Consider the following 12,034-nt stretch of genomic DNA (forward strand, 5'->3'; position numbering starts at 1 on the left):
TCATATTTACGATCACACTATAAACCTACCTAAATGGGAGCTCTTTACAACCCACATTTTTTACCCAAACAACACACTTGGTGAGATGGCAGCATTTATAGTTTTGTGTAGCTGCTATACCCCATAAAAAGACTGGAAACAGAAAATTGTAAGTCAAAGCTATTTCAGTTTTAATTGACTGAATCAGAAACATGGAACAAACATTTGCTTGAGTCTGGACTGCCTGTGTGTCTTGTCAGCAATGAGTATTTTGGAGATCTGTGTGCAGTAAATGAAATGTGTTCCTGACTGCCAGTGTAGTCCTGATCAAGACATTTAACAGCTTTTACTCCAGACCAAAGAAACTGGACCAAATTCATCTCTCTTACATTATAACATCTCACATCCCAAATGTTCAGTCACAGCGTAGTCTGAGCCAGTTTCTGTCTTAAAATGAGTTACAAGGTCATATGTTTGAGATGACTGAGATCATTTCTGCTGATGACTCATGAGTTTAGTGGATGGTAAGTGTTTATAGACCAGCGTAGTTAATATAGTGTAGACTGCAGTAATGCTGTCTGTCATCTGTGTTATGCGCTGTAGTAACATAAAGCGTGGGAACATGAATAAGCAGAAACGGAGGAGAAGATCTCAATCAGAGAAAGACAAGAAGGGTGAACAGAGGAGGGCAGGAGAAGAGGAAGAATGAAAAGGGTGATTCCCTTCAGCTCCTGAACCGCTGAGGCGTAAAACAAAAGAGTTAGTACTTACTTGTCCCGCTTCCCTGTGACTTCTCTCTTTGGCCTGAAAAGACAGAGGAGACAAAGAGCAAGCCATTACTAAAATAAGTCTATTTGTGTATTTGACTGTTATCAGTCTTCCCCTGGGTATGCCCGCACAGGCGCATGCCCACTGTTAGATTAATCTGACTCTAGCGAGCAGAGGCCGTGAAATCACCTCTGGCAGATGGCGTTTCAGGGAGGGACAGGATAACTGAACAGGACTGAGACAGTAAGAGTGTGAGACAGACTCATGCAATGAATGGAAGGCACAGAGCGAGAGAATTTAACAGCAAAGAGAAAGAGAAAGAGTTTGGCAGGTACTGATACCAAATGATGCACAGGAGGAGGGAGTATAAATGAAACAGAGGGAGACATTGAACAAATGAACACAAAAAGTATTCTTTTATCATTAGTAATAAATCAATTTACCTTTAAATTTAGTGACCTTAAAAGACTGAGATAGACGTGGTTGGTCTAAGTGTGTGTTTGTGTGTGTCAGTGCGTAAGAGCATGCGTGTGCGTGTGTGTGTGTGTGTGTGTGCACTCTGTATACCTGCACAGACAATCGCTGTGTTCTGTGAAACTCATAAAAATGTTTCTTTCTTGCCGGAACAGTTTTAATCTTTTCACCTGTGGGAGGGGGGGGATACGTTAAAATAAAAACACAGAGACAAAAACAGAAACATAACACAACCGAGAGATTACTGCAGTGTGAGGTACTGAAAACATGTTTCAAATTAGATAAAAGTGTGATAAGGAAAGATAACAGATTGGGCAGAGTGTGAATGTGAATGACAACCATAAATCAAAGTAAAAGAAGACAGAAAGAGACAGAAGGGGGGGGGGGAGAGAGAGAGAGAGTGAGAGAGAGAGAGAGAGAGAGAGAGAGAGGCAGATAGATATATAGATATATAGATAGATAGATAGATAGATAGATATGTATATTTATGCAGTATATATCATATTGTATCATATAGTAAATCATATGATGTCATATTACATATCTTACTGTACTGTACTGTATCATCTATCACATCACATGGAATCATATCATTGTATTACATTGTTTGTATTGTATTAACAGCGAAGAGAGTAATGCCATTTCCTAAACAAAGTTTGCATGCTGTGTTGCTGTCTGACCTCCATGGTGACGTTGTGTGTAACAGTGGGCGTGCATTCCAGCATCTCATCATTACAGCATCCAGCACAGCGCATCAGCACCACGCACGACGGGATAAAGATGTTCTCCAGCTCATCGGGGTACTCTGTCAAAACGTCCACCAGAACTTCCCGCGGCTGGCAGCGGCTCTTATTATACACGTCCATAAAGGGAACCACTGCGGGACAGGGACAGATACAAACACTCACACCACTTCTCTTCAGTAACATTCACTTAATCTTATTTCACATTCATATTCACAGACAGGGCAAAACATACTTTCATTTCACATCAATTCATACTCAGTTCAGTTGAACTAAATTAAAATAACATTTATCTGACCTCAGCTAAAATCATTTGGTTTTATTTATGCAATGCTCTCTTTGTCTCCGTCTGTCCATCCTTCTCCAACCCTCTCCGCCCTCACCTCCGTCATCCTCCATCACTTCACTGAATCTGTTTTCAACCGCAGTTTAATGTAACCTCCACGGGTTACAAATTCTTTTGGTTCAACATGTTTTCCATCCTTTTTGTTCAGTGAGTTGGATCATTAACAGTAGAGCAGGTGCATCAGGTAAATGTCTTTCTCTGATGAATATAAAGTAGCCCACTCTGTGAGTGAGTCAGGGGTAGACAGCGAACCACTGTGACCTCTATCTTTGACCTGTAAATGCTCTGTCTTTGACCTCCAAATGCTCTGTCTTTGACCTGTAAATGCTCTGTCTTTGACCTCTAATGCTCTGTCTTAAACTGAAATACACAGAGGAGATGCAAACTATTCATAAATTGTTGCAGAAATTCAATTTTCATCTGTTTGTCAAATACTTCTCTTCACAGTCCATCCAAACTGCTCTTTACGAAAACAAGTGTCAAATTACGTTGTCTCTCTTTAACGTTTCCCTTTCAAACCCTGCCTCTGCCCCCGTCCTTTACACACTCTCCCCACCTCCATTACTCTCACTCACCCTCCCACAACACCGCCACTTGGGCTCTAACCTCACCTACCTGCTGGTAACACAGGGGCTTCACACTCTCCCCACCTCCATTACTCTCACTCACCCTCCCACAACACTGCCACTTGGGCTCTAACCTCACCTACCTGCTGGTAACACAGGGGCTTCACACTCTCCCCACCTCCATTACTCTCACTCACCCTCCCACAACACTGCCACTTGGGCTCTAACCTCACCTACCTGCTGGTAACACAGGGGCTTCACACTCTCCCCACCTCCATTACTCTCACTCACCCTCCCACAACACCGCCACTTGGGCTCTAACCTCACCTACCTGCTGGTAACACAGGGGCTTCACACTCTCCCCACCTCCATTACTCTCACTCACCCTCCCACAACACTGCCACTTGGGCTCTAACCTCACCTACCTGCTGGTAACACAGGGGCTTCGACTTGGAAAACTGCTGTTGGGACACAGCGTAACTAGACGCCACAATCTTTCCTCCCTCTGGCTTTTCTCTTTCTCTTGGATCCTTCCTGTCTTTTCCTCCTGTCTTTCTCTTTGTCCTGTCTGTGATCTTTCACTCGTGGTTGTCTTTATTTAGTCGTCTTCTTACCTCACTCTTTCTGTTTCTTTTCCCTTTTCCCTCTTGCGCCCCATTGCCTCTGTCTCTGTCACTCTGCCCAGGGCTCCACAGCCAAACCCTCACACCACTGCTTCCCTCTCTGTCATGTAACTTATGATTTTTGAAGTTCTACCCACTTTCTCCAGATATGCTGGAAGGTCTCTCTTCTCTCAGGGATTAGCAGACAGAATTTCATACTCTCTGAAAAGGTGGAAGTGAATCCTCAGATCACTGAGAGCAGCTAATCAGAAAAACAGCAGCAGTAACAACACTAAACCACTCCACTGAGTATCAACAACAACACTAAACCACTCTACTGAGTATCAACAACACTAAACCACTCTACTGAGTATCAACAACACTAAACCACTCTACTGAGTATCAACAACACTAAACCACTCCACTGAGTATCAACAACACTAAACCACTCTACTGAGTATCAACAACACTAAACCACTCTACTGAGTATCAACAACACTAAACCACTCTACTGAGTATCAACAACACTAAACCACTCTACTGAGTATCAACAACACTAAACCACTCTACTGAGTATCAACAACACTAAACCACTCCACTGAGTATCAACAACACTAAACCACTCTACTGAGTATCAACAACACTAAACCACTCTACTGAGTATCAACAACACTAAACCACTCTACTGAGTATCAACAACACTAAACCACTCTACTGAGTATCAACAACACTAAACCACTCCACTGAGTATCAACAACACTAAACCACTCTACTGAGTATCAACAACACTAAACCACTCTACTGAGTATCAACAACACTAAACCACTCTACTGAGTATCAACAACACTAAACCACTCCACTGAGTATCAACAACACTAAACCACTCTACAGAGTATCAACAACACTAAACCACTCCACTGAGTATCAACAACACAACACCACTCCACTGAGCATCAACAACACTAAACCACTCCACTGAGCATCAACAACACTAAACCACTCCACTGAGTATCAACAACACTAAACCACTCCACTGAGTATCAACAACAACAACACTAAACCACTCTACTGAGTATCAACAACACTAAACCACTCCACTGAGTATCAACAACACTAAACCACTCTACTGAGTATCAACAACACTAAACCACTCCACTGAGTATCAACAACACTAAACCACTCCACTGAGTATCAACAACACTAAACCACTCTACTGAGTATCAACAACACTAAACCACTCCACTGAGTATCAACAACACTAAACCACTCCACTGAGTATCAACAACACTAAACCACTCTACTGAGTATCAACAACAACACTAAACCACTCCACTGAGTATCAACAACACTAAACCACTCCACTGAGTATCAACAACACTAAACCACTCCACTGAGTATCAACAACACTAAACCACTCCACTGAGTATCAACAACACTAAACCACTCTACTGAGTATCAACAACACTAAACCACTCTACTGAGTATCAACAACACTAAACCACTCTACTGAGTATCAACAACACTAAACCACTCCACTGAGTATCAACAACACTAAACCACTCTACAGAGTATCAACAACACTAAACCACTCCACTGAGTATCAACAACACTAAACCACTCTACAGAGTATCAACAACAACACTAAACCACTCCACTGAGTATCAACAACACTAAACCACTCCACTGAGTATCAACAACAACACTAAACCACTCCACTGAGTATCAACAACAACACTAAACCACTCCACTGAGTATCAACAACACTAAACCACTCTACTGAGCATCAACGACACTAAACCACTCTACTGAGCATCAACAACACTAAACCACTCTACTGAGTATCAACAACACTAAACCACTCTACTGAGTATCAACAACACTAAACCACTCTACTGAGTATCAACAACAACACTAAACCACTCCACTGACTATCAACAACAACACTAAACCACTCCACTGAGTATCAACAACACTAAACCACTCCACTGAGTATCAACAACAACACTAAACCACTCCACTGAGTATCAACAACACTAAACCACTCTACTGAGTATCAACAACACTAAACCACTCTACTGAGTATCAACAACACTAAACCACTCCACTGAGTATCAACAACAACACTAAACCACTCCACTGAGTATCAACAACACTAAACCACTCTACTGAGTATCAACAACACTAAACCACTCCACTGAGTATCAACAACACTAAACCACTCTACTGAGTATCAACAACACTAAACCACTCTACTGAGTATCAACAACACTAAACCACTCCACTGAGTATCAACAACAACACTACACCACTCCACTGAGCATCAACAACACTAAACCACTCCACTGAGCATCAACAACACTAAACCACTCCACTGAGTATCAACAACACTAAACCACTCTACTGAGTATCAACAACAACACTAAACCACTCCACTGAGCATCAACAACACTAAACCACTCCACTGAGTATCAACAACACTAAACCACTCTACTGAGTATCAACAACACTAAACCACTCCACTGAGTATCAACAACACTAAACCACTCTACTGAGTATCAACAACACTAAACCACTCCACTGAGTATCAACAACACTAAACCACTCCACTGAGTATCAACAACACTAAACCACTCTACTGAGTATCAACAACAACACTAAACCACTCCACTGAGTATCAACAACACTAAACCACTCCACTGAGTATCAACAACACTAAACCACTCCACTGAGTATCAACAACACTAAACCACTCCACTGAGTATCAACAACACTAAACCACTCTACTGAGTATCAACAACACTAAACCACTCTACTGAGTATCAACAACACTAAACCACTCTACTGAGTATCAACAACACTAAACCACTCCACTGAGTATCAACAACACTAAACCACTCTACAGAGTATCAACAACACTAAACCACTCCACTGAGTATCAACAACACTAAACCACTCTACAGAGTATCAACAACAACACTAAACCACTCCACTGAGTATCAACAACACTAAACCACTCCACTGAGTATCAACAACAACACTAAACCACTCCACTGAGTATCAACAACAACACTAAACCACTCCACTGAGTATCAACAACACTAAACCACTCTACTGAGCATCAACGACACTAAACCACTCTACTGAGCATCAACAACACTAAACCACTCTACTGAGTATCAACAACACTAAACCACTCTACTGAGTATCAACAACACTAAACCACTCTACTGAGTATCAACAACAACACTAAACCACTCCACTGACTATCAACAACAACACTAAACCACTCCACTGAGTATCAACAACACTAAACCACTCCACTGAGTATCAACAACAACACTAAACCACTCCACTGAGTATCAACAACACTAAACCACTCTACTGAGTATCAACAACACTAAACCACTCTACTGAGTATCAACAACACTAAACCACTCCACTGAGTATCAACAACAACACTAAACCACTCCACTGAGTATCAACAACACTAAACCACTCTACTGAGTATCAACAACACTAAACCACTCCACTGAGTATCAACAACACTAAACCACTCTACTGAGTATCAACAACACTAAACCACTCTACTGAGTATCAACAACACTAAACCACTCCACTGAGTATCAACAACAACACTACACCACTCCACTGAGCATCAACAACACTAAACCACTCCACTGAGCATCAACAACACTAAACCACTCCACTGAGTATCAACAACACTAAACCACTCTACTGAGTATCAACAACAACACTAAACCACTCCACTGAGCATCAACAACACTAAACCACTCCACTGAGTATCAACAACACTAAACCACTCTACTGAGTATCAACAACACTAAACCACTCCACTGAGTATCAACAACACTAAACCACTCTACTGAGTATCAACAACACTAAACCACTCCACTGAGTATCAACAACAACACTACACCACTCCACTGAGTATCAACAACACTAAACCACTCCACTGAGTATCAACAACACTAAACCACTCTACTGAGTATCAACAACACTGAACCACTCTACTGAGTATCAACAACACTGAACCACTCTACTGACTATCAACAACACTAAACCACTCTACTGAGTATCAACAACACTAAACCACTCCACTGAGTATCAACAACACTAAACCACTCCACTGAGTATCAACAACAACACTAAACCACTCCACTGAGTATCAACAACACTAAACCACTCTACTGAGTATCAACAACACTGAACCACTCCACTGAGTATCAACAACACTAAACCACTCCACTGAGTATCAACAACACTAAACCACTCTACTGAGTATCAACAACACTAAACCACTCTACTGAGTATCAACAACACTAAACCACTCCACTGAGTATCAACAACACTAAACCACTCTACTGAGTATCAACAACACTAAACCACTCTACTGAGTATCAACAACACTAAACCACTCTACTGAGTATCAACAACACTAAACCACTCCACTGAGTATCAACAACACTAAACCACTCTACTGACTATCAACAACACTAAACCACTCTACTGACTATCAGGACTGCAGGGAGGCCTGGTCCTACCACACCCCCCAATCCATTCAGAATCACATGGCTACACCTCTACAGGTCTGTCGCAAAGGGGTGTGTGTGTATCTACATGAGACCTAAAAAAAACTATTTTCACTGAATTGGAATCACACTCAAGACTATGTCTGTATGTGAGTTCCGGTGTGTGTGTGTGTGTGTGTGTGTGTGTGTAACATAGTACCCTGACTACAATGAAAGACAGCCAACAGGATTAAAACACCTTAATGTCATGCCCTTTGTGATTTGATTGACTCTGTTTGGCATATTAAACCTTTTGGTCAAGGTTTTTGCTGATCCTTTGATGGAACATTTCAGATTTAAAAGCAAAACTGAATCATGTTCGACAAAGAGTGGCCCAAATGACACCACTCTGCTGCAGGCCAGTCTCCACAGGGATGTGTTCAGTGCTTTACAACAATTTGTGATGTCTAGCAGTGTCTTAGAATTCTTGTGACCTCTCTCTCACACAACAAGCAGCTCTATCAATGCGAATGAGACCAACACATGAGACTCCCAATCAGCATTTCTGACACCACACACTGTGTATTACAGCCCCTGAGTAACACTGGCCTCTGTGAGTTTAATCAGGCCAACACAGCCACTCAAAAGACCACCTACTCTACGGTCCAGGGCACATGTATCTGAAAGCACATCATCTCGCACCAGATTGCGCACGGCTGTAGCATTGAAGAGAGTTGGTGAATTTGTTCCTCTATTATTTGGGAATATATTTTTCTACTATTTTGTACAAATCACACCACTTTGCTGCCAACCACTCTCTACAGGGAATTGTGCAATGTGGAATTGTGTAAAAAGGCAACAAGCCTAAAGTCAAAAATTCCTTTCTGTTTGTTACAAACACAGCTGTGAACATATATCAGCTAATTACAACATGAGTCACACCATGAGAGATCATTTGATGGAAGTCATTAAAACCACAAGATGTATTTCCAAAATGACAGCCTGTCAGTGGATGGGCACTGTTGCTTAAGAGGAGTGAAACTTATTCAACCACCTAGAAACAGAGAAAGCTCATGGGCTAAAAGACAATGTTTTGAACTTATATGAAAACAAAACCTGAAACGATAAAAAAAAAAACAGCTTACAATTTAAAGCAGCTCAGTTCACATTCTAACCCTGGAATTGGTCACTCAGTAAAACGAAACTATCTCAGTATGGACAGGAGGACGGCGCTTTTCGTTTGCCCGGAGGACGGCGCTACAGTCATTCTAGACTCTCATATAAACCCTTGACATACGCTAGGGAGACTCCAGGACCTTGAAATGAAGCCGCAGAGAGCAGCCATTAATTTACCGTCATGCGTGTTCCTTTCGCCCTCCTTCGGTATGTAGGCACTCTGCGAGAGAGAAAGAGAGAGAGAGAGAGAGAGAGAGTGGGTGAGTGAGAGTGAGAGTGAGTGAGTGACAGCCAGCCAGCACTTGTCTGGGCCGTGCGAACAGACTAAATACTTACTGAATGGGGAAAAACTTCTATGAACATATTCATCCAACACTGAACATTCATCGACCAGTGCGTTGTGCAGACTGTATGTGCCTAGGCCAAAAATGGACTGTTTTATTAAGCAGCAACAACAACGTCGTCTGCATGAGTGCAAGCTTCATGTTTATATTAGGCCTACGTTAAACAGTCGCTCACTTATTAACGAACACAAAAGATCTCCTTTTGCCGCACGATGGTTTCTAGGCAATCCTACTCGACTATCGGGTGACCCAATCATTTCTAAATTGTTTCCCCGCCTACTACATCATTTTCTCTCGCTCTGAGCCACGTCATAGCCAACTCCTTAACTAAAACCATAAAAATGCTGAGAGCTACATGCAGGTGATCACGGCGACAGCCGAGGGATGCAGAGAAAGATACACCCGTGCTGAGTTAAACGGCAATAGGATAAAGTTAGTTTGGAGAGTGGTGAGCGCTTAACCACCGGTGGCTCGTTGGTCTTAGTGACGTGAACGTAGCGTCAACAAAGGTTTTCTTTCAAGTTGCACCCTCCCCATAAGTGGTGTGAGAGTTCAGTGACTGGGACAAAGGAAAAGCCGTCTCACCCAAAAACCAGCTGTATTCAGACTATCAGGGAGTATCGCAGTAGGGAATATTACAACGGGGATTCCGACGATCCGCGCGCTCCGACATTGTCTTTAATAATTTCTGAATGATCTTTACCATGATTGAATGTTTCTGTGAAATTACAAATGACTGATCTATGTTCTAGGCGCGGTGGACCCCTCATGCGTAGGATTTAAGGGAGATGCTGATATGGAACCTTACGGATTTATTTGTTCAGAATAAGATGTGGTATTAATTAACGCACACTTACATAGTTTTATATTACTACAATCTGCTTTGTCTCCCCACAATACTCTGTGAAAACGTACTGATTGGAATACTGAGGTATAAAAATGACGTAGGTAACGTCCCACTTCAGTCGCACACTAAAACTTAAACAAGAACTCTTTAGCGTGTGTAGCCTATATAGTTAAAATACCCATTATGTATTACTAATCTAATAAGTATTACGCATTGAATAAGTGTTAAAGCAGATGTCATTCTCTTACAGCGCAATTCGTTTTGTTTTGTTTGATGAATTCAGAGCCTCTTACTACGCTGATCGAACGTTCAAATATTTCTAACTTTTTGCATGCCCTAGTGTGGGAATCCGTCCTATTTCTTCTAGCAATCAAAATGCCACTGCGCCTTTAAGCGTAACAATATCTCGAAGGTGACTATCATGAGGCCTTGATAAAAAGTCACCAACACGACACTACACAGCGGTATCCAAAAACACGTAAATATACTTGAGCTGTGCGTAAACAATGCCAGTAACATGAAAAGCCTCGGTCTGTGGTGTCAGGTGTCGATTAACAGTTTGTGCTGAGTAAAACATGAGCAATGACCTCGCAAGGAGAACGACAAGGACGTCCAACACATTTAAAGACACTACAGGAACTAACACGACTTTTAAATCAGATTTGGACAAATTTGGCAAAGGATTATTGTTACTTGGGCTCTGGTGAAATCTGGCTTACCTTGACAGCTGAGAAATACAGAAGCGTCACAAAGCACACTTGCATCAAACTGACAGCAAAGTTCATGATTGACTTCAAATAACGTAATAGGCGGTGTAACATCCTATACGTTGATAGACGGATTTCTTCAAGAACGTTGGCAGAGCTGTCTAAAAAGTTCGACATTGAAGCACTTTTTAATGAGTTCAAGGCGCTAAAGTGACGTGAGTCCCATGCTGGTCCCTTTTCATACGGAGGTAAGACACCTGAGCACGACCCCACATGAACAACGTCTTTCAGCTGTTGCCGATAATTTTCAAAATATCCAGAAACACGAGAATCCAAGAAGCGTATCTTCTCACATTGTTCCGAAGTGGACCGTTATTCTCTTCACAGCATATTTCAGTCCTCATCACAGAAATGATCTCATTATTGGCTTCTCACCCGTCTCCAAGCGCGTGTTCATTGGGGAAGCCGAAAAGATTTGTTCGCTCACTCGGAACTTTGAACTGTGCCAACCCAGTCCATTTGAACATGCAGTTACAAAAACTGAAAAACAAACATTTAATGTAATAAGGCGCTTAGGTTTACAGGATCAAATGGAGTGACGCTTAATTCCGCTTTTTATTCAATTTCCAACAATTATCCGAATGTCACATCTGTGCCAGGAGTCCCACAGTAAGGGGAATACCGCTTCCCCCTCAGTCCGTTCCTCGCTCAGCGTTCTGGCGGTCTAATCGGAAGCCCAGAGAGATTGACCGTCCATGGGAGCATTTCATTGGGTAAAGACACAGTAGGCGTGTACAGGTTCCATTTTTGGTCAGCGGTAAAAGATAGGCAAGAGAGGATGGCGTTTGATGTTTTCGGTCCAATGAGAGGCAATAAGATACGCAATAGAGAGTTGCGAAGAGCATCATGCATTAAACATTCTCATTCTTTTTTGTGTGTGTTTTTATTTGTTT

General features: G+C 42.0%; 1 protein-coding gene across 2 annotated transcripts in view; it reads right to left on the reverse strand.

Moving 5' to 3' along the window:
* The window catches only part of vegfab (vascular endothelial growth factor Ab), a 16,734-nt gene extending 4,952 nt beyond the window's left edge, over positions 1-11,782 (reverse strand). For both annotated transcript variants that reach the window (XM_030781290.1, XM_030781289.1), the window contains exons 1-5: positions 11,094-11,782; positions 9,361-9,403; positions 1,902-2,098; positions 1,315-1,391; positions 751-783 (exon numbers count right to left, since the gene is read on the reverse strand). In XM_030781290.1, the coding sequence (XP_030637150.1) occupies positions 751-783; positions 1,315-1,391; positions 1,902-2,098; positions 9,361-9,403; positions 11,094-11,258 (515 nt within the window). In that variant the 5' untranslated portion in view covers positions 11,259-11,782. The remainder of the gene's footprint in view (positions 1-750; positions 784-1,314; positions 1,392-1,901; positions 2,099-9,360; positions 9,404-11,093) is intronic.
* Positions 11,783-12,034: the final 252 nt, after the last annotated feature.

This window comes from Chanos chanos, chromosome 8, assembly GCF_902362185.1.
Source record: "Chanos chanos chromosome 8, fChaCha1.1, whole genome shotgun sequence".
Classification (NCBI taxonomy): Eukaryota; Metazoa; Chordata; class Actinopteri; order Gonorynchiformes; family Chanidae; genus Chanos; species Chanos chanos.